At 45.6% G+C, this 19,250-nt stretch overlaps 4 protein-coding genes across 6 annotated transcripts in view; 1 reads left to right on the forward strand and 3 right to left on the reverse strand.

Annotated features, from left to right (window-relative positions):
• Nucleotides 1-19,250, reverse strand: part of LOC130693838 (large ribosomal subunit protein eL33-like) — a 55,505-nt gene that overhangs the window by 1,610 nt on the left and 34,645 nt on the right. The gene's annotated exons all lie outside the window — the stretch shown is intronic.
• Nucleotides 333-12,529, reverse strand: LOC130693461 (E3 ubiquitin-protein ligase TRIP12-like). Of its 2 annotated transcripts, none has more exons than XM_057516616.1 (19): nt 12,377-12,529; nt 11,636-11,813; nt 11,430-11,561; nt 10,884-11,365; nt 10,242-10,392; nt 8,020-8,303; nt 7,674-7,946; nt 5,879-7,578; nt 4,770-5,804; nt 4,285-4,698; nt 4,109-4,220; nt 3,781-4,044; nt 3,485-3,717; nt 3,082-3,399; nt 2,655-3,011; nt 2,261-2,590; nt 2,050-2,193; nt 1,798-1,978; nt 333-1,735 (listed from the first exon to the last, which is right to left on the reverse strand). In XM_057516616.1, exons 2-19 carry the CDS (start codon nt 11,767-11,769, stop codon nt 1,539-1,541), a joined length of 6,741 nt encoding a protein of 2,246 aa, XP_057372599.1. In that variant the 5' UTR covers nt 11,770-11,813; nt 12,377-12,529; the 3' UTR covers nt 333-1,538. The 2 variants fall into 2 exon arrangements, with proteins under 2 accessions (XP_057372599.1, XP_059350619.1); XM_059494636.1 differs by lacking the exon at nt 12,377-12,529 and adding an exon at nt 12,188-12,338.
• LOC130693440 (heparan-sulfate 6-O-sulfotransferase 1-B-like) lies at nt 12,739-15,281 on the forward strand. Its single transcript, XM_059494637.1, has 5 exons — nt 12,739-13,692; nt 13,764-13,905; nt 13,978-14,310; nt 14,365-14,507; nt 15,168-15,281. The coding sequence occupies exons 1-5, from the start codon at nt 13,139-13,141 to the stop codon at nt 15,220-15,222; spliced, it is 1,227 nt and encodes a 408-aa protein (XP_059350620.1). The 5' UTR covers nt 12,739-13,138; the 3' UTR covers nt 15,223-15,281.
• On the reverse strand, nt 15,292-18,765 carry LOC130693420 (proline-, glutamic acid- and leucine-rich protein 1-like). 2 transcript variants are annotated; one of them, XM_057516550.2, is made up of 13 exons: nt 18,451-18,765; nt 18,235-18,386; nt 18,059-18,168; nt 17,914-17,991; nt 17,618-17,845; nt 17,415-17,539; nt 17,196-17,308; nt 16,938-17,130; nt 16,709-16,857; nt 16,459-16,637; nt 16,175-16,384; nt 15,495-16,112; nt 15,292-15,429 (listed from the first exon to the last, which is right to left on the reverse strand). In XM_057516550.2, the coding sequence occupies exons 1-13, from the start codon at nt 18,630-18,632 to the stop codon at nt 15,340-15,342; spliced, it is 2,427 nt and encodes an 808-aa protein (XP_057372533.1). In that variant the 5' UTR covers nt 18,633-18,765; the 3' UTR covers nt 15,292-15,339. The 2 variants fall into 2 exon arrangements, with proteins under 2 accessions (XP_057372533.1, XP_057372534.1); XM_057516551.2 differs by having other exon boundaries at nt 15,321-15,423.

Here is a 19,250-nt window from a genome sequence, read left to right on the forward strand (position 1 = left end):
ACTGGTATTCATATCCTTAAACAAATTACACCACCTAAATAACACTAGATGATATAGAGGCAGTCTGCATTTTGTTTGGTAGTAAAAAAGTATAAATAACAAAAAAATGCAGTACGTTTAACGTAGTTGAAGTTCGACAGCAATGTAGTGCAACGCGCAACAAATGGAAAATCAGTAGCCATTACACGAATAAATTGATCAAAATGTCCTTACCATTACGTATGGATAAAACGAGCTTTGTACAGGGTCTAATGGAAACCTTGCACGGACACCATGTCACCAGTTAAGGGTAATAGGCCAAAATTTAGCACTTGATTCATTGTCGATGACACTGATGTTCAAAAGTGTATTTTAAACTACGCCATACGCCAAAAAACACGAAAATATTTATCAATAGAAAAAAAACAAAGGTAAACAGCGGAAAAGGGGAAAAAAAGAAATGAAAAAAAGAAGGATAAGCAAAGTCTTTGGACAGAGAATTTAGGAAAGTAATCTGCAATCAAGGAGAAAAGGGCATGTACTAGGGTTAGATGAATTTGCTGTGAAGCAAATCAGCAAGTAAACCGTTTGCATCGAAAAAGACGTGAAAGGATCAGTTTTCTGCTATGAAGCATACAGAAAACAAAAGGTAAGAAACCAACTCAACTTCGAGAACTACACGTTCCTTTTTCAGATGTCACAACAGTTGATGGGCTCTTCTCCTTTTCTTCATTCCAATCATGTTTTTCCTTTCCGAAGTTTTTGTGACACAAATCAAATAACGGTGGCCTATTATTAACGAAGGGGGGGGGGGGGGAGGCCTGTTACTTGTTGGAAAGGATTAGAGCTCCTGTTTACTGTTATTTATCTTCACGGTTCTGACACCAAGGCGCACGGCAACTTACCGGAAACTGTTTCACTTCTTGTTTACTTTTTTTTTGCCACCTTGACTGTCGAAGGGATAAAGAGGAAAAAGGAATGGGCGACTTAACAAACAAATAGAAGCATTTTTCGCAAAAAGAATGAATCAGCAGGAAGAAAAAGGGACACAGCGCCTTACATCTAGTGTTACACATGGATGCATTTTGCTAACAGTCACACATTAGGCGCTCTTTCATTCAACACACACACACACACACAATATGCATTCACACATCGCTTATTGTTTCTCAATTATCTCTTTCAACCTATAAGACGGTGCAAGACGAGTAGAGGAGGGATGGGAAGAGACTGGAGGGCACAGGAGGCTGTCCAGCAGGAACAATGTTTGTTTTTTTTTGTCAGGGTAAACGAAGGAAAAGCGCAAACAGATGAACAGCGATACAAATGATCGTTGGTTTGATGACACGCCTGATACAAAAATCAAGGGCGGAAAAAAACAAAAACAAAAAAAAAAAAGAAATTAATAATAATAATTAAAAGAAAAAAAAACAAAGAAAAACAGACAAGGAAAAACAGGGAAAAAAAAAAGAAAAGAATTATATGTACTAATTGTAGATTAGGGGGGGTGGGGGGATTTGGCCGTCTCCACTGTCTTTCTGAAAGAAAATGTTGCCGTTTTACGAAAGATGAAACGAGTGCTGGCCCTCGCGGACGGCGACAGACATTTTCTGACGCATAATCTCAAGAGTGCTGTAATCGGGCAATTTGAGATAGTTGACGCACGTCATCACCGACGGAAGGAAATCGTCCGGGCTCTGGTTGGGTTCTAGCGTTTTCCGCACCACCGTCAACGGAGGAGACAAACTCTTGAAACCTAAACATTAAAAAAACATTATTTGTACGTTAAGTGGCAAAACAATAAAGAAAATGACATACCTCCGACAGGCAGACGAGGGGATCCTGAGACAAATTGTAGGAAAAGCCTCTGCTCTTCTTTGCTGTACGTCGAGAGGATCTCGGCCAAATTTCGGATCGCTTTCGATTCCAAAGTGAATCCGTGATCCGGTTTCCAGGCATCCAGCAAACTTTGCACCTCCCAAGCACCTTCAGTCGTACACTGTACAACGGGGAAACGAGTCGTCAAAATTTATCCTAATAATGAATTAAAAATAAGATGATTATGATTACCTGAGAAGCTCCACAGAGAAGAAGATCCATCTCTTCCGGATAAAAGAGGGAAAGATGGTGCAACGGAAAGACGGATTCGAATCCTTCGCGCAAGGATTCCATTTGCCGCGAGACACCTTCGACAAGGATCCAGTGTGACAGCAACTGGATGAACAATAGAAATCATTACATCCCCAACATCGCAATGCTTAAGTATTACACTTGACCTTACCTTGAGGTATTGTTCCAAATTGTGGATAGTTACGGGTTGATCCTTTCCGCCTTTACGTAACTCGATAGTGGACGAACCAGGGAGCGTGAAATCCAGGCCGAGATCGACAACGGGACAGCCGTCAAGATTGAGCGCCTGGAGTGCTGCCTGTCGTTGGGGTGGCGTGAGAGTTGAGTCCTGATCGATACGTTTTTTCTCTTCCACTAGAGCCATCAATGACTTGTACGTTTTCGCCAAAATGGGATCCAACAAAACCATGTCTGATGCTGTCAAGAATCTTTCTTGGCCAAGCAGCCAGCGGAAAAACACGGGGCTAAAGGGCAAATCCAACTGCATCACACAAAAAACGATTCAGCCTTAAATAACTTAGATAAAGAAATGTAACCGTAATTACCATCCTGGAATCCATGATCGCTTTCGCTATAAATTTTCCAATAAAACGAAATTTCGAGCGAATTTTGGCCAACGGGCCGGCCTTGAGACTGCGCGAGCAGGGCGACGGAAAGAGGCCATATTGATTGTGGACGTAATCAACTGACGTCCCGATGGACCCGACAGTAGAAACGGGGCCTGTTTTTGTTTTGGATGGCTCTTCCGACGACGAAGAAGAAGGTGACGATCCAAGTGATCCACCGCCGGCGACTACGGTAGCCGAAACGGCCTCTCCGCGCCACAGTTCCAGGTCGAAGCGCTGCAATTCCCGCGAGACGAGGGCGTAGAACTCGAGAGTCGGTCCAAGTCCAGTTCCGACCTGGAAATTCCAAAATCGATTTAAAAATATTACACAAGTAAGGAAATTATAAAGTTTGAGATAAACAAACCTCGTTTTCGTATTGAATTTCCAAAAGGGCTCTTGAAGAAGCCATGTCCTGCATGACTTGTTCAGCTTGTTTGAGGATGTCTTCACGCGACACTGTGCGTTTCCGCCGGTCGAGTCGGGGCGTGACGCGCTCGCTGCTATCGCCGCCACTCATCAATTCAGGCGCAGAGTCCATCAACCGCTGGAGCGCCCGGTCACGGTCGAATGCCGTGGCATAGAAGAGCAGGTGTCGAGTTTCGAAAGGAAACAGAAACGGACATGCCGTAGCGATTTGTGCCAGCCACGGTGGCAAGTTGCCCGTCATTATCACTAGTGGGTCCTAAAAAAAAAAAAAAAAAAGAGCAATTTTGGAAACATGAAAAACGATCATAACAAAATTACAGTGTCATATATTTTATTATTACCTGCAGTTGACGGTTGGCTTTGGCGGTAAGTTTAGAGTTGACAAGCTCGTGAACCGACAGAATGGGCTTGTAGTCGACCAGTTGATAGAGGAATCCCCAATGACGATTGAGGGCGTGAACGATGCGCAACAGGTTGAGTACCTCCAACGACGGGTCTTCGACCGTCACGTACTCTGGCAATCGCATCGTCAAAAATGGCACTATGGGGGAATTCACTTCGGGAGCAATCCCATCTAGAAGAAGGAAAAATCGAAATCAATTAAAACCACTTCGAAATTTTGTTGAAATGAATTTACCGATCCAGAGGTCGTCGCCCTTCTTCTTGCTAGAGCTCTTGCCGTTGGCGCCTTTTCCCTTGCGGGTTCCTGACGCGCCGCCGGAAGATCCGCACGGCAACAAAACGTTCGGTCCGCCCGTGTTCTTGGCCGCGTTGGGGCTGGCGTAGTTACAAGGGTCGTTATCGGGAACCGGTCTGTAAAAGATGGTGTGCGTCTGTACCCAAATGGACGCATGACCCATTGGCGTTTCAGAATCCGTGTCCGTCTCCGACTGATCCATACCTATGAGTAATTTAAAATAAATCAACGAATAAAAGAAAATCCGATTATTCAAGTATAGTCTTACTGAATTGCCGGATGGCCTGGTAGACCGTCATGTTGTAAGGGATCACGTGATCGTTGACCAGAAACTGTAGCTTGTGACGGACGCTGTTGCCCTGATTCATCAAAACGGTGGCCTAAGAGGACAAGAACAGACTTTAGCAAGACCAAATGCTTATAAACAATAACGATTTAACTCACCAAGCTGTCGTCGACGTCGTCTTCGCTGTTGTCATCGTCGCTGTCGGCCAGATCCTTGTCGCGAATGCGGCCGTAGCCCCTGATGACCAGGTATTTCTCGATGGCTTGCACCAGGGCCAGCGGGTCAATCTTGACAGTGCCGCCCTTCCACTGTTTGACGTTGTTGCACGTCGGATGCCGTTGCAGATTGCACTTGAGCTGATGCGTGTTGAAGAAGCGCAGGGCAGACGTTCCCGACCGGAAGTAACCACCTGAGGCGCCAGATGTACCGGCTGGAGCGGGCAAGTCGTGAACCCTAACGGGAAATTGTTCCAGCTGGTTGACACAGCCGCTCAATTTGTGCGTCAACGCCAATAGATGAGCTGCCGCCTCTGACGTAGGGAATTCGCTGTTTGGTGACACACGAAGAAATTCCTGAAAACGAAGTAAACGTTATTGCATTCGTACCGATGTTTTAAATAAAGACGAATCATCTTTGAAATTACCTGAAGGAAGAGCCGCAATCGATCGTCGCGATCAGCGCCATCCACAGTGAGGTATTTGAGAAGAGACTGGACCAATCCGCTATGAAGAATTTCAAACGAGGACACATCCGAATCTGCCACGATCGCACGGATCTGCTCCAGAGTCTCTTTGGCCATTAGCGGTTCGGCTTCGAGTCGTTGAACTAGACGTGTCAACTCCGACAAGACACTGAGACCAGTAGCGTGCGCACCCGATCCTTCACCGGACTGACCATTGCCCGACTCGCCAGCCTCCATTGCAGCCGGGCTGAAATAAGTTGATAGGAAGAGAGTGGCTTGATCACGTATCCACGTCTTGATCTTTTCTCGATTTCCGGCCAATTGCGGATTGCTCAGCGATTTGGGCACGTTCGGCAACAGGCTGGGAGACGAAGAGGTACAAGCGGCACTGGACGTGGCCGAATTGCCCGTGCTCGATGACTGATTATTATGATGAGAACGTCCCCAACGGGCCGGATTCAAGTTGGCCAGGAAGCTTGTCGCTTTGGCAGCGCTTCCGCTGATGGCCGATGTAGGTGTCCCATTATTACTGGCGCCACCACTGCCGTGAGCGGCCATGGCGAAGCCAAACTTGGATCGAGCGCCTCCAGTGCTTCCGGCACTGCTGCTGGCACTAGCACCGCTTTTCAAATAGTCGTGTCCGTCCATACTGCAGCCGGACGAGCCGGCCGGAGAAGACGACTCTTCCGCGAATGTTCTCGATTTACGGGCACCGACAGCACCGCGCTTGGCCCCTCCTCGTTTCCTTTTCAAAACGTCGCTCAGTTTCATCGGACTCGACGCCACGGCAGAGACGGCCGTAATGGGATTCGTTAATGTCACTGGCGATTCGCCAACCTCCGAATGAGTCGGCGCACTCGTGCCGACGGCTACAGCACGTTCGGGGCTGCTAGCAACAAGCGGAGCCCCACTCGAGCCGCTGGAACCATTTCCCAACGGGCATTGGTCTGTTGTAGACGAAGAATACGTGGGCGATCGGTTCAAAATGTCATTTTGCTAGATCGTTGAAAAAAAAATATATAGTTTATTTATTTTATTTGCCCGTCTATGTAAATCATATTTAAATTCACCTCAAATGGGGTAGCGAGGATGGAGGCGGGCGTCGTTACGGCGGATGAAGGCGATTCGGCAGGTTCGGCCACCAACCGCTGGACTTGGTGCATGACGCCCTCTCGTCTGAAATGGACGCCAAAGACATCGGGCAGCTTTTGCATGAGAATGTGGGCCATCTGAGTGGCGCCGACGACGATCTTGAGATCCTGAGATGAAAGCATACCGGCCAAGTGACTGGCCACACTCTGGCTTTTGAGAACGTCGCGGAGCAGTTCGGGCGAGGCATAATAGAGCATCCGCAATAAGGCGCGCAGGCACTTGTGACGGACAGCCGGTCCAGCCGAGCTGCTATACACTTCGTAGAGCAGTGAAAAGAGAGAGCGGATAAACTGCGTGGCCAATTCCGTCTCCTCCTGCAGACATTCGATCCGAGAATCGCTCTGTTTCACTCCGCCGACACCGCCGACACCACCGCCCAGGCCGCTCGAACCGCTGGCGTTGTTCATTTTGCGCTGGACGGGTCTCGTCGTGCCCGTCTCTTCGTTGATCTGCTGCATAGAATGAAAATCCAATGTGTACGTCCTGCCCATGGTGGAAAGACTAATCTCATCCTCTCCGGATTGATGTGCGGCTTCGACCATCCGTGAATCAATGGCCGAATAGGCGTGCCACGAACCGCGGTCATCACGCCATTGCCATTGGACCGCATCGTAATGGACAGTACTGGGTTTGGTCAGCCAAATATCCACGGCGAAGAAGCCATCGGTCGGCAGACGGGGCATCAATTCACCTATCAACGACGTTATCTCGTACAATTCTTGCGGACTGCGAGCCACCAGTTCCACCGCATGATCCTGTTCTTTGGCTGGCGACGAAGAAGCGGCCATAGTTTCAGCGGTGGAAGACGAGGTGCCACTAGCAACCGCGCCCGCAGGTCCAGTCAGCAGCAGGCACAATGTGTGTGCAATGTTCTGCTTGAGGAGCTTAACGGCCAATTCCGGGCAGTGGGCGCACATGATGGAGAGCATTCGCACAACCATGATGAACGTGGCGCTGGAAAGGACGGGCGGCATGATGACCAGTAACTGTTGCAAATTGGCGAGTAGCTCGGTGCTGGCGATCTCCTGGAGACGGTCCGATTCGCTGTGGAAACTGTCGACGAGTCGACTGAAGGCGATGCAGATGCTCTCGACGCTCTTCTTGTCGTGCTGCGTCAGCCGGGCGGCGAGGGCGGACAAAGATCCCGACACAAAATGCAACTCGTCCGCGTGAAGGTTTTGGCAACAGTTAGCTGTGATGGACAGGGCAGCTCGCTGGGCATTAATGCCAAAGAAATCCAGGTACATCAGGCACGCGGAAACGCCACGGGCTTGCAAAATCGACTTGGCGTGGCGGCGCGAGAGCATCTCCAGGGCCGTCAGACTTTGCTCGGCCACGTCCATGCACTGGATGACTTGCAGTTTTTCGAGGAAGGCCGGAACGGCTTCGACGACGACGGCCGAGGAGCGTGGAAGTGCCTCCATCATGTAAGTCAATGCCCGGCAGGCGTGATTCATCATATCGAAATTGTGTTCCATGTGGAGCAAGTGGATAAGAGCGGGAACCGCTTGGCGGACGGGAAATCCGGCCAATGTGTCCTCGTTGCCCATCACCAGCAGCTGGCACATTTCGATGGCCGCCTGCAGCTGCTGGCTCTCGTCCGCGTTGTTTTGCACGGCTGGACATAAAAAAAAAGAGAAAATCGAATACGTTAGAGGCACCAATATCCATGACTATAAAAGAAGCATAGATATAAAAAAAAATATATAATACCGGCAATCAGCTGTTGAGCTTTGGAGATAGTTGAATTGGATCCCATGGAACGATGAAGTATGTGCTGCATTCGAGGCGCCAAGGCGCCAAACAGATGCGGCGGAAGCCCGCGAGCTTCCAGCAACGCCTGGAGTCGTCCCATTTCGCTGTCGTCACTTTCCGAATCGCCAGTTCCAGTGGTTGCCCCTGCTCCTAGCAGAAGATTAGCAGCGTGACCTGGTGGTAAGTTCAACAGGCCGGAAGCTCCGTCAGAAGGAACGGCATTGGCTCCACCTGTCCAACACACGCAAAACAGATTAGCATAAAACGAAACTCTAGAACAAAAATTGATCGGATCAAACCCTACCAACTGGCGCAGGTGCCGAGGAAGAAGACGAGGCCGGAGTATGCGAACCACTAGCCGATGACGATCCACTATGAGTTCCGCCATCCATTACAGCGCCAACACCTACTCCAAGCAATCCGGCTGATCCTGTAACTGCTCCGGTGTTGTTGGCGGCCGACGCAGTAGGTGCGCCGACGCCGCCGACACCCGGGATTCCGCTGCTATCACCGCCGCCGCCGCCCACTCCGCTGGCTCCACTGCCGCTGCTACTGAGTGGCACTTTGCCGGACCTCGAGGCTCGCCGGCTTCGTTAGAATTTAAAAAATAAACGAAAACATTAGTTACTGATATCTTCTCACGGTTATGACCATAAAACAGACAACGACCTGACATCACATGATTCTAATTTAACTACGCCTTCATTATCGTTTCGCCTCTAATAAAGTTACATGACGAAACCTTGAGGTTAAGCCCCATCCCGCTCACCACGCCTCTTTCACTTCCTGCTCCAATCACGAAGGGAAAACTGTGCCTCTATTTGGTCCGCTAATTCCCGCACGTGTAACGATTACGTCAGAAACGTAGCAAGCGTTGGCTTTTGATGTGCTGCGTCTAACAACTGCAACACAGAGAGGATGAATTTGGTCGGTGAACAAAAGAAGACAGCCTTCAGTAAATGACGGATAAATGAAAGCTCCGCATGCTCTAAACGTCTCCATGTCGTCAGTCAATTTTCATGTCCTCTCAACGTCGGATAGACGTTGATTTACGCTGTTTTGATGTATCCTATTTGTCAAGTTTCGACGGTCTGTTGAAGATCACGGGCACGACTATTCGATCATCATCTTGTCAGTCGTGCAATGGATCGAAAATGACCACGCGGGCGAGAGAGTCACCTTGAATAATTCAAAACTCTCTTGTTCTCTTTCGCCTTGGCAACTGGACTGGTGTTGACACGGTGGCGGTTAAGGGAGAGTGAATGTCCAAACAACGGGTAAACGAAATTTCACCAGCGTTTTCAATTCAGGGCCAGACAGTGGTTAACCCATCAAGCATCATTCGAAGCAAATGTGGTGTGATACAATAGCAAAGCAGCTAATTAGCACACGCAGACACACCGGTTGCTCAAATGGCCGCCCTTGAACCGCTTCGCCGCGAGGAGAATCAAGAGAGGAAGCACACCTGTAAACCCGCACCTCTTCCTCATCGCCCGACACACCAGACAGCAGCCGGAACACAAAACAAATGAATAAAAACAACCCGACAAGAGTAAAAAAAGAATAGGGGGGACACAATTGTGATGCGTGCTGATCAATATTAACGTCGTCATCATTTTTCTTTTTAGGAGGCCATTTCGACACTCACCTCCATGTCTGATAGCGCAACGACAAATCGTGCAGAAACATTCCGCTAGGTAGGGCAAATGCAGCAATAAGACATTGGCAGTAACACTGGAGGGATCCACACACGTAAAAGACACCGGAGAGAGAGACCCTCCTCCTTTCTCCTCCCTAACTGGACTGATCGCGACACAAGACTTTGAACAGATACTCAAGGAGCTACCAAAGTCAATGGAACCTCCAAGCGCAATTCGCCTGCGGGCAACACCTGTGTGTGCGTGCAACAAACAAAATATACACACAGCAAAGAAAAGATCTCTCTCTTTGTTTCCCAGAAAGCAATTTTTTTTTTTCGTTTTTCTTGTTTCGGTCTACTACGTTCGAGCGACCACTTCGATCAAAAAAGCCGAGAGTTGGACTCGAAAACGCTGTCTGCCAACCTCGACTACCGACCACCGACTAATAAACTCGATTGAAATAAGAACCACGGATACATGGCCGGGAAGAAAAGAGCTACTTGAACACGAGGATAAAAAAGAAAGGGGAGGGCAAATAAAAAAGGGGCGGCGGGAGAAACAGGAGAAAGACGAAGGTCTGAAGTCGCTGTGATCGTCGCCATAGCAACAGATTTCAAGTCCCTTCTAACCACTGCCTTTTCTTGCACGATCTAATAAGGACAAGCTGATTAGACGTCACTCCCAAATCGTCCCAGCACCTTTTCTCTTTATGTTTTTTTTTATCACTTACATCAACAGTCATCGCGTGAGTAAGCTGATCGGGAACTTCTGACATATCATTGTAAATGACAACTAGGTTATAAAAAGGGATTTTCTTTAAGGGAGTCGGGGCGTTGGTCAATTTAGAAAAAAAAAAAAAAAAAAGAGGGGTTGAAAACTTGTTTACCTGTTGCTGGCGCAGGACCCCGTGTTGGCCGGTTGTCTCGGGTGACGTAATTGGGACAAGCGCTGTTGCTGTTCTCCTTCTGCGGCAGTGACCTCAGCGCCTCCGCCTGCAACGCCCGCCGACGTCGACCCTCCCAAACAATGACTGTGTCCTATTATGTATATAAGAGAATAAAAATAGGAGATTCATAACACATCCAGCTTCCAATTCTTCAAACTGTGAAATTTTGCGATCAGGCACAACAACTTAAGGTCCACACTAAACTGCAGAAACATACGAATCAGTCTCAAAGTTGCCCATGACAGCCATTGCAGAAGGATAACAGGACATCAGATAAGATAATCAATGCAGCTTGCAACACTTTTGTGTGTGTGTGTGTTTGCCTACCAACTAATCGAAGAACTTTCTACGAATTTAAATTCAATACACAATACCAGCAATAATCTTTAGACACTAGCCAATGTTCCATGACTGATTCCGACGATGAAGGTCTGATGAAACAGGTTTTAGTGACAATACAGAGAGGGACACGCAATCGGGCAGGATGTCGGTAGAGTTGTGAAATAAAGCAATTCTTTCGACTCAATATTCCTAATTTTCTATGTAAAATGTATCTAATGAATAAACAAGAAAGTGACGTACCAGCCCCTATGTTTGCTCGTGAATGAAGCTGTTGTGGTGGTGATATGGCTGATTGGAAAGCTTCTTTGCCCGTTTGCAGCCTAACCTTCTTGGTCGGACTGCGATGGAGGTTACCGTTACCACCGTTAACGGCCGGCTGACAGTAACGGGTTCGACTAGTAGACGGAGTTGTAGATCCTACTACGGAAGAGGAAGGTCCCGCTTCCACCAATTCGTTAGTTCTCGTCCGTTTGCGTTGCCTTATTGGCGGTATAACACCACTATTTCCAGCCGAACAGCTATCTATTGCCGTTGGACTGAGAACTGCTGGCGACACTGGTGTGGCTGCTGGTGTTGGAGGTTGATGCGAGACAGACCGTGGAGTGGGAACACTGGGACTTCTCCGCTCATAAGGCGTCTTCGCGTGATTCCTTTCCAAGTCAGCACTAGCTGGTAGAGGTAGACTTTGTCTCTGGTGCTTGTGAGTACCACTCAAGTTCCTTCTAAATAGACAATGTTTAATGGTTCTGTCAGAAAAACTGTATAATGTCTAAAGTATTTAAAAACCTGGAATCCAAGGGTGTAGGTGGTGTGGCAACTGGTAAATGAGATGTCGAAAGGTATCTTCCTGGTAGACGTCTCAATCTGGAAGATATAGGACCCTCGGAGCCCTCACTATTTTTGACAGGGGCGCTATAGCTAAATACCATGGTAAATAACAAAAACCAACTTAAAATATTTTAAAAAATGAATGATGTCACTAAAATGTTTACCTCAGTCTAGAAACTAAAGTAGTGTCAGTCTGTGGGGATGACACTGGTGAGTCTGAGCTGCTGGGTAAGTGGCTTGATTGCTGATCACCACCACCAGAATTAGCTGGACCTGCAGGTGGTGCTGAGGAGGCCATAGGCACAGCCTTCCTTACCAACCATGCCCCAAATCAAACAAATCCTGCAAAATTTTTATAAAGAAGTGCATTAATGATTAGGAAGCCATTGGTAGCACACTCAAACAATAACAAACTTCCAACAAAATCAGCACTCTACACTCAGAAACAACCTAAAAGGCTTTCTAAGCTGCCCGAAGGTAGTTCATTCTTTGTTCATCTAACTTGGTGTGTGAAGTATGAAATAGATCTCTTTCATATCGAACCAATAGTTAATAGTCGTCGTTGATTCGAATAGTCTCATACAACAAAGCAGGTAACACTGAAAAGACTAAAGTATATACTGACAAATTGCATAGACTGCTGGTATAGTTAATGATGGAACAAGGAAATGCCAAAAACTGTCCTATGATATGCTTTTAAAGAGCGAAGGAATCACCGATGAGTTACAGCAATCGTATGCGCCCTCAAGGAAGAAATTGTTTTTCTTGAACACTTCACAGCATTGGCTTTGTGCAGCCAGAGACAACTTTGACCCACGAGAGCGAGAGACCAAGGAAACGACTAACACAAAAAGAACCCTTCCCTCTTCGTTTCCCTTTTGATGGTAAAAACATGAAAATCTTACATTCAACTGCTCTAAGTGGTAGAAGAACAGGAATGAGCCAGAAAAAAAAACCAAATAAATAAATCCAGTTAGGCCAACGTCTCTGTAGATAATGGCAAAGATGCAAATCGTATCGAGACGAGACGACTTAGGAAATCGTTCGCCCTTACTCTATGGAACGAAATATTTTGTGGCCGTGCCACAACTTTGCAAATGAAATCAAATTGAGAAGTAATGGAACTTTAACTTTATTCTAAGGAGATTTTAATATTCTCGTATTAAAATATCAATTATATGTGTATAAAAGTTATCTACTTATTTAGAAACAATTTTAACATTTAATCCATCAAACCGATGTCGAAAAATAATGCAACGTTGGAGGGAAAAAGTAAACACACTAGAGAAACTATAGAGGTAGAGGTGAACATAAAGAGTTTCCAAATAAGAGAAAGAGTGATACGCTTTAGCATATCATGATTTAGCACACGTATTGCATACTTGTTATCGTGTCAAGTCCGGAAGTTGGTTCATTAAAACTAAGCGGTCGTACCACCCATTACTTCAGATATCAATCCCGTGGTGATAGCCCAGCTCGAGTTCCTATACCTCCACATTCTGAAAATCATTGACATACTTAAAGGTATCATGCAGCTATTGACGCCAGAAATTGTATCCCTGAAATTAAAAAAATGTCTAGCTTAGTTGTTTCTTGCAATGGAGAAGGGGTTGGTTGGCAAACTCACTGTGCATCAATAGCTGTGCTATCTTGTTGCTCTTAAGAACATGAAGCGCTGGGTAAAAATGATTCGCTTCATTGGTGGCCTGTGTCTTGTAACACTTCTCGGTATTGCATATGTTAGCTATCTCTGTCACAATTCACTGTGTTTGGCTCCAGAGCATTCTAGCCTCTCCCCCAGATATAGTGTTAGTTCCAGCAGTAGCAAGTCAGAAATCCTATCATCACCTACCTCCATGGTTAAACCGATAAGTGGATTTCCCTCAAAAATCAACATTAAATCAGTTGCATTTGAAGAGGCTTATGATTTGGGCTTTGACATCACCAGTAGGGATGTTATAGTGTTTCTGCATATTCAAAAAACGGGTGGTACAACGTTTGGCCGGCATCTTGTCAAAGATCTGAATTTAGAGAATCCTTGTAATTGCCCAAGTAAGCGCAAACGCTGTGATTGTTTCCGTCCCAACACCATCAATGAGCAGTGGCTATTCAGTCGGTATTCAACCGGTTGGAAGTGTGGCTTGCACGCAGACTGGACCGAGTTGACCGACTGCGTGGAGGGTGCGCTAGACGAGTACGAAGGATCTGCAAGAAAAAGAAGGTTGTGGCATTTACTCGAAACTTCATTATTTTTCTTTTTCGATCTAATCTGAACTGGCATGTTTTTTTTAGATATTTTTTCATCACTGTTCTTCGTGATCCAATTCACCGGTATCTGTCAGAATTCCGCCATGTTCAGAGAGGTGCCACTTGGAAAAGTGCCCGGCATTGGTGCGGTGGTCAGGAATTTACGAGTCTGCCTCACTGCTATAAGGTATTTTTGGTTGATTTTAAGGATAGGTAGTTTCCGAGAAAAATCAACTTTAGGACATTTTGTGACTAAAAGGGATCCAACTGGACTGGCGTTGAGTTGGACGAGTTTATGAATTGTTCGTATAATCTGGCTCATAACCGGCAAACACGAATGCTGGCCGATCTGACACTGGCTGGCTGTTACACTGGCTACAATACGACAGCAGACCAACTGGAACGTGATAGAATCTTATTGCAAAGCGCCAAACAGAACTTAGCTAGTATGGCGTATTTTGGATTGACAGAAGAGCAGGCTGCTAGCCAATACATATTTGAGCGAACGTTCCATCTTGATTTTGCAAACCCATTTGACCAAGCAAATGCAACTTTATCAGCTCAGGCAATAGCCGAACTAACGCCAATTCAGGTAAAAACTTCTTATTGGCTGTCAGCGTCTTTCAATACCGACAATTATTTACAGCTAGAACGAGTTCGCCAGCTCAACAGCCTTGACAACGAGCTACTAGAATTCGCCCGGCAGCTGTTGCACGAGCGATTTAAGATGCTTAAACGACGGGACTCCCATTTTAGGAGGAACTGGCTTCGCGTTATCCATCCCCATAAGTCCGAGAGAACGACGGAAACTCATTAGTCTAAAACAAAAATCAGAAACACGGGAAATGTTGCCATCCTGCTATTTTATAAATTTTTTTTAAAGAAATTTTCACCGGTCTTTGCCTCTTGCACCTTTTTTTTATACTTTAGGATGCTTTTCTCTCAAGTCGTCTGTTTTTATATATATGTATATGTACCAACCGTCTAATCTCTAATCACTACAGTGGTTTAGCTATTTTTAATTAAGATAAAAAGCTCACAGAATTTTAAGAGATGACGCATTTTGTCGTGAAATATAATCTGTCCTGTTATCTTGTGCTATTTTTTGTTTGTTAACCATCCTTGAGTCCTGCCATGCATGGCTTTTGATTGATCGATTGAGTTCACTTGTCCGATCCTTTCATATTATCGCATCTGTTTGATTTTGTCATTTTATAAGAATTTTCTTACGTAAAAGAATCACCTTCTCTTCCAACCATGATCAATTAATCTCTTGACCATGTAGTCTCCTTGTTGAATCCTCTTCCTGCAACGTTTGCTTGTAATCCCAATCTCAGCCCTTTTGTAGCCTTCACAAGTCCCCAGCGATTTCTTTTCACACTTCAGTACACTATGTTTTTTATAGCGCTTTAATTAGCACATCCTTTCAACATGCCTATTCATTGCTAGACGGTTTCTGCAATCCTTTTTCGGCACGGAAATGAAAACACGCTTCCTAAAATGATTATAAAGATATTAATGCTACCCCATAGAAACTAAAGTTAATAAAAACCTCCAGGATGATCTGAAATACTTGCGATTCTTTTTTAAATGTTTGTCGATTGCTTACAAAATGTATTCATTAGGCTGGAACATCATGAAACGAAGCTAACATGGCATCCACATTGTCGTCCAGTTCGTCCTCTCCGTTTTCCAGCTCTTCGGTCTGCATCTTCATAAAATATAAAAACAATTGACATGTGCAATAGTAGAATAATTGTAATGAGAAATCAATACCTTTTCCAGCGGGGAAAACACAGTCGGTTTGGAATCTTCATGAGGTCTCTTCCTGGCTGGCGATGTCTCATTTTTAACTTGCTTTATCTCGGAAGGAATACAAGATTTTTCTGTTACTGACTGCGTCGGCAAAGCAACAGCAGCAATCACTTTCAGCGCTTCTTTCCGCGTCATCATTCTCGTTGATTTCACAGGAGATTCGCTGGATATCGTCGTCACACCCATTGGAGGTGTTGAAAAATCATCGTCATGTGAACCATTTGAAATAGATAGTCGGTTGGACGGTAGCGGTGATGACTCAGGTTGGCGTATTTCAACCACTAAATCCAATGAATTTTCATGAATGTTTTTAGCAGGGGTTGTCACGTGCTTGATTAATGCAGCGTCGGTTGGTATTGTCGATTGACCAACTGATATAGCACGTAGAGTCGATTGCGTCGCTACCATAGCTGATGACGTTGATGCAGGTTCAACCAACTTGACAGAGCCGTTCAATAATGGCGCTTCCTGCTGAATGCAACGCAATTGCTTCGATTCTAGAGCAAAATTGAGCGTCGGCCCTCTTGGTCGCAATATAGACTGAATCGACACCAAGGCTTCAACACAGACCGACGACACCTAAACAGAGAGTGAAGACATAATACAATATGGTACGTTGACGTCAAACGAAATTGTATTACCTCAATGTTGGGATCGTTCATGCCACTGCTAAAAATGGCAGAAGCGTAGTTGAGGGGTGCCGGCCATTGGGGACTTGGACATAGCAACAACTTTTCCAATACCCGATACATGCAAGCTCGACAGCGGGGGTCATTGTACGGCACAAGTGTGTTCAGTTCAGCGCCGTTCATGATGTCAACGAGTACGGACAACACGATCTCTTGAGTTTCCTATTTTTATTTTTTTTTTAATAGAAACGTGTTGTCAAGAAATGATAATCCCTATTTCTGTTCAAAATTTTTACTTTATGTATGGCTGGCTTGATTCTCGGCCCGCAACAGAGAAGGATTGTAGACATACATTGGAGGGCCATCTGACAAACGTCAGCGTTGGCTGTCAAATCCTCTTTCTGAAGAATCACACCAGTGGTCCCCATCTTTTTCTTTCCTTTCCTAGTCATCTTTCCATTGCTAGGAGGATTCACTACACACATTTTTGTAAATGATATATCAATTTTAACAATTACAAAATATTTTCCAGGTCTTCTAGGCTACCTGTTAGCAGCTGGACCGTGTCTCGGTGGACGAGGATATCTGATAGCAATTGGCTGAAGAGTACATCAACACATTTACCCCAACCGCAGGCCGAGCGGCTTGCGGCCACCCATAAGCACAAGGTTCGGTAGACTTGGCTGCGTAATTTCCTGTAATACACAAGTGGATAGCACTTGGCCATATCTGTTAATTTCCCGCTTTCATTTGGTTCATGTGAAGTGGTCTTTACCCGTAGGGTCTTTCAATTCCAACTCGACGTCGATCAACTGGAGTGAAAGTCCACTGAAGCACTTGAACGAAAAAGTTCATAACAGTTGTCGCTCGGGTCAGCAATTGAGACCTGCAGACGGCCACCAAAGACGCCAAGACGTCTAACACGGACGACTGAAGGTCAGGGATAATTGATCCCAAGGTCAATTGTTCTGTTTAATTCAAAAATAGATTCAAGTATATTCGACAATAGATATCTCTCGCAACTGAAAAATACCGAAATTGGCTCGGGCTGTCTTTGAAAGACTTTTGCTGTTAAGCGCTAAGAGGCGAGAAATCATTGCCAAAAGTCGATCGATCGGGACATTCTTTGTGGTGGGGAATGGCTCGCTATTTGGAAGGGCAAAAGTGAAAACAAAATGATTACAACACGACCCTAAGTAGATTGGCACATTTCCAGATACCGCAATCGAAAGGAAATGAAAAAATTACTTACTTGAGCAACACGACTAACGCGGAACAGAGGTTCACAAATCTTCGCTGTTGATCGTGTAACAAAACCATGGGATTCTTATGTTGCAATTCTGGGATTTTTAATGGATTCGACGAAACCTCTTGTATCTACGATGGAAACAGACACATTGATTCTTGAGTTTATCTTTGAGTAAAACGCTTGACCGATAGCGTTTCTTTGTTTACCTTCAGTTCTTCGATGTTTCTAAACATCCCGTTGATCGTGCAATGGACAGAGTCGATGAGCTGCAGGCAAAATTCGATCCAGTTGCTTCTGTGCTGAGCTCCTTGCGATCCACTGCTACCGACACTAGGCAGATACGCCATGCAAGTAGCCCACACTGATCGCAGGCTCGAATCAGTGGCCATTTCATCCCAATCAATCAGCGATAAGAGATGTCGTTCAATAGCACCCTGGTGGGACAAAGAATGATTGGCATGATGCTCTTTGCATATAAAATCAACAGTTATCCTTCACCGACCTTGACTGGGCCGCAAGGGTTACCATAATTTTTCATACAACTCTTGAGGCACTCAAGGACATGTACTGTAATGGAAGCCTAGAATTCAATGTCATGTACAACTAGTTAGCTCACAATCAGTTACCAAATGTGAAACAATGCTTACCTTTTGTGAAAATTCTGGCTCACATAGCAAGGTTACTAGTTGCGAAATAACTGTGGTGCTTAGTTGTCGTGAGAGTTCTGGAAACTGAGATGAGAATGCCAGCAGCTTGCCTGTAAGTAAATGTTTTGGTATTACAGGTGCCATCTTTGCTACCTGGGGCCAAGAACAACACTCACCCAGAACCTTAAAAACGGTCTGTCCCACAGTCTTTTTGGTGGGACCGTGGAGCAAGCGCATCACTTGTTGGACCCACGAAACACAATTGGAAGTGAAGGTGTCAGTCCCACATTGAGTTACGAGCACATCGAGAAGGAGAGCTCCTTCAACCCTGCAAAACAGTTAATACGGATCGTGAGCACAAGAAAGAATTTTTTTCAAAACGGGAAGCTCACCTGGTATCGGGGTTATTGAGCTTGCCGTTGATGACGCCGACGGCATGATTCAAGTCAGCTTCATTTGCGACTAGCTCACCAAAACTCTGATGCGATTTGCACGTCTCCAAAAACTGCCAAAGATTGTGTTCGCCTTCAACACTTTCAGTATACAGTGGCAGTAGATTTAAAAGGCCATCCATATTGATGACTGTTAACGCTATCACACTCCTTTTTACCTGGTACGAGAAGGTTTAGATTCGTGAATCTAAACAGCCGTATTTCAATAACACGTGGAGAAGCAAATCGCCATCGTCTGTAAAGGACTTTGGCTCTGTCATTGGCTGATGGCTCTGTGCGTTGCCATATCGAGTAAAATGGCACAAACGTGTCCGGATTTTTAAAAGAACTAGACAGACACAAACCAAATGAAACTCTTAGCGAGTCTCTCGGTCTTCCTCGAGCCCCTGTCAATACCGCCATATGAATATGAATGTCCGAGCCTTCCTCTTATTCTAAAAGCTTGCGATGCTAATCTGTTCTTTTTTTTTCCGAGTCGATCGGAATGGCTGCAATGGAGGTTGGGAAGCAATGCGGACCCTTTTATGCGCGACGGCAAAAGATCGTGTGAGAATACAAGTATAGAAGACAAGCTAGACGGCAGCTCGTTTTTTATTTGACTCATTCGAAAATCTTCCATCATCGCCCTATGTACGGAAGGGAATGGCGTTTAGACCAAGGTTGTGAAAAATATATTGTTTATAGATGTATTGATCTTTTTTCCTTTCGCGAAAAATTCTCCTCTTTTGGCTATCAACATC

Source organism: Daphnia carinata, chromosome 3 (assembly GCF_022539665.2).
Source record: "Daphnia carinata strain CSIRO-1 chromosome 3, CSIRO_AGI_Dcar_HiC_V3, whole genome shotgun sequence".
Lineage (NCBI taxonomy): Eukaryota > Metazoa > Arthropoda > Branchiopoda > Diplostraca > Daphniidae > Daphnia > Daphnia carinata.

What these genes read in the sequence shown, in the direction of transcription:
- LOC130693420 (XM_057516550.2), bottom strand. Translation starts at nt 18,632, where the DNA reads ATGGATGGCCTTTTAAATCTACTGCCACTGTATACTGAAAGTGTTGAA. An exon ending in ACCCTTGCGGCCCAGTCAAG is followed by an intron (nt 17,846 to 17,913) that starts GTCGGTGAAGGA and finishes TTGTCCCACCAG; the next exon opens with GGTGCTATTGAACGACATCT. An exon ending in TGAACGATCCCAACATTGAG is followed by an intron (nt 16,113 to 16,174) that starts GTAATACAATTT and finishes CTCTCTGTTTAG; the next exon opens with GTGTCGTCGGTCTGTGTTGA.
- LOC130693440 (XM_059494637.1), top strand. Translation starts at nt 13,139, where the DNA reads ATGAAGCGCTGGGTAAAAATGATTCGCTTCATTGGTGGCCTGTGTCTT. An exon ending in CCGAACTAACGCCAATTCAG is followed by an intron (nt 14,311 to 14,364) that starts GTAAAAACTTCT and finishes AATTATTTACAG; the next exon opens with CTAGAACGAGTTCGCCAGCT. An exon ending in CGCGTTATCCATCCCCATAA is followed by an intron (nt 14,508 to 15,167) that starts GTCCGAGAGAAC and finishes ATTCATTGCTAG; the next exon opens with ACGGTTTCTGCAATCCTTTT.
- LOC130693461 (XM_057516616.1), bottom strand. Translation starts at nt 11,769, where the DNA reads ATGGCCTCCTCAGCACCACCTGCAGGTCCAGCTAATTCTGGTGGTGGT. An exon ending in AGCTCAACAGCTGATTGCCG is followed by an intron (nt 7,579 to 7,673) that starts GTATTATATATT and finishes TTTTATGTCCAG; the next exon opens with CCGTGCAAAACAACGCGGAC. An exon ending in TCCTCGCTACCCCATTTGAG is followed by an intron (nt 5,805 to 5,878) that starts GTGAATTTAAAT and finishes TCAACGATCTAG; the next exon opens with CAAAATGACATTTTGAACCG.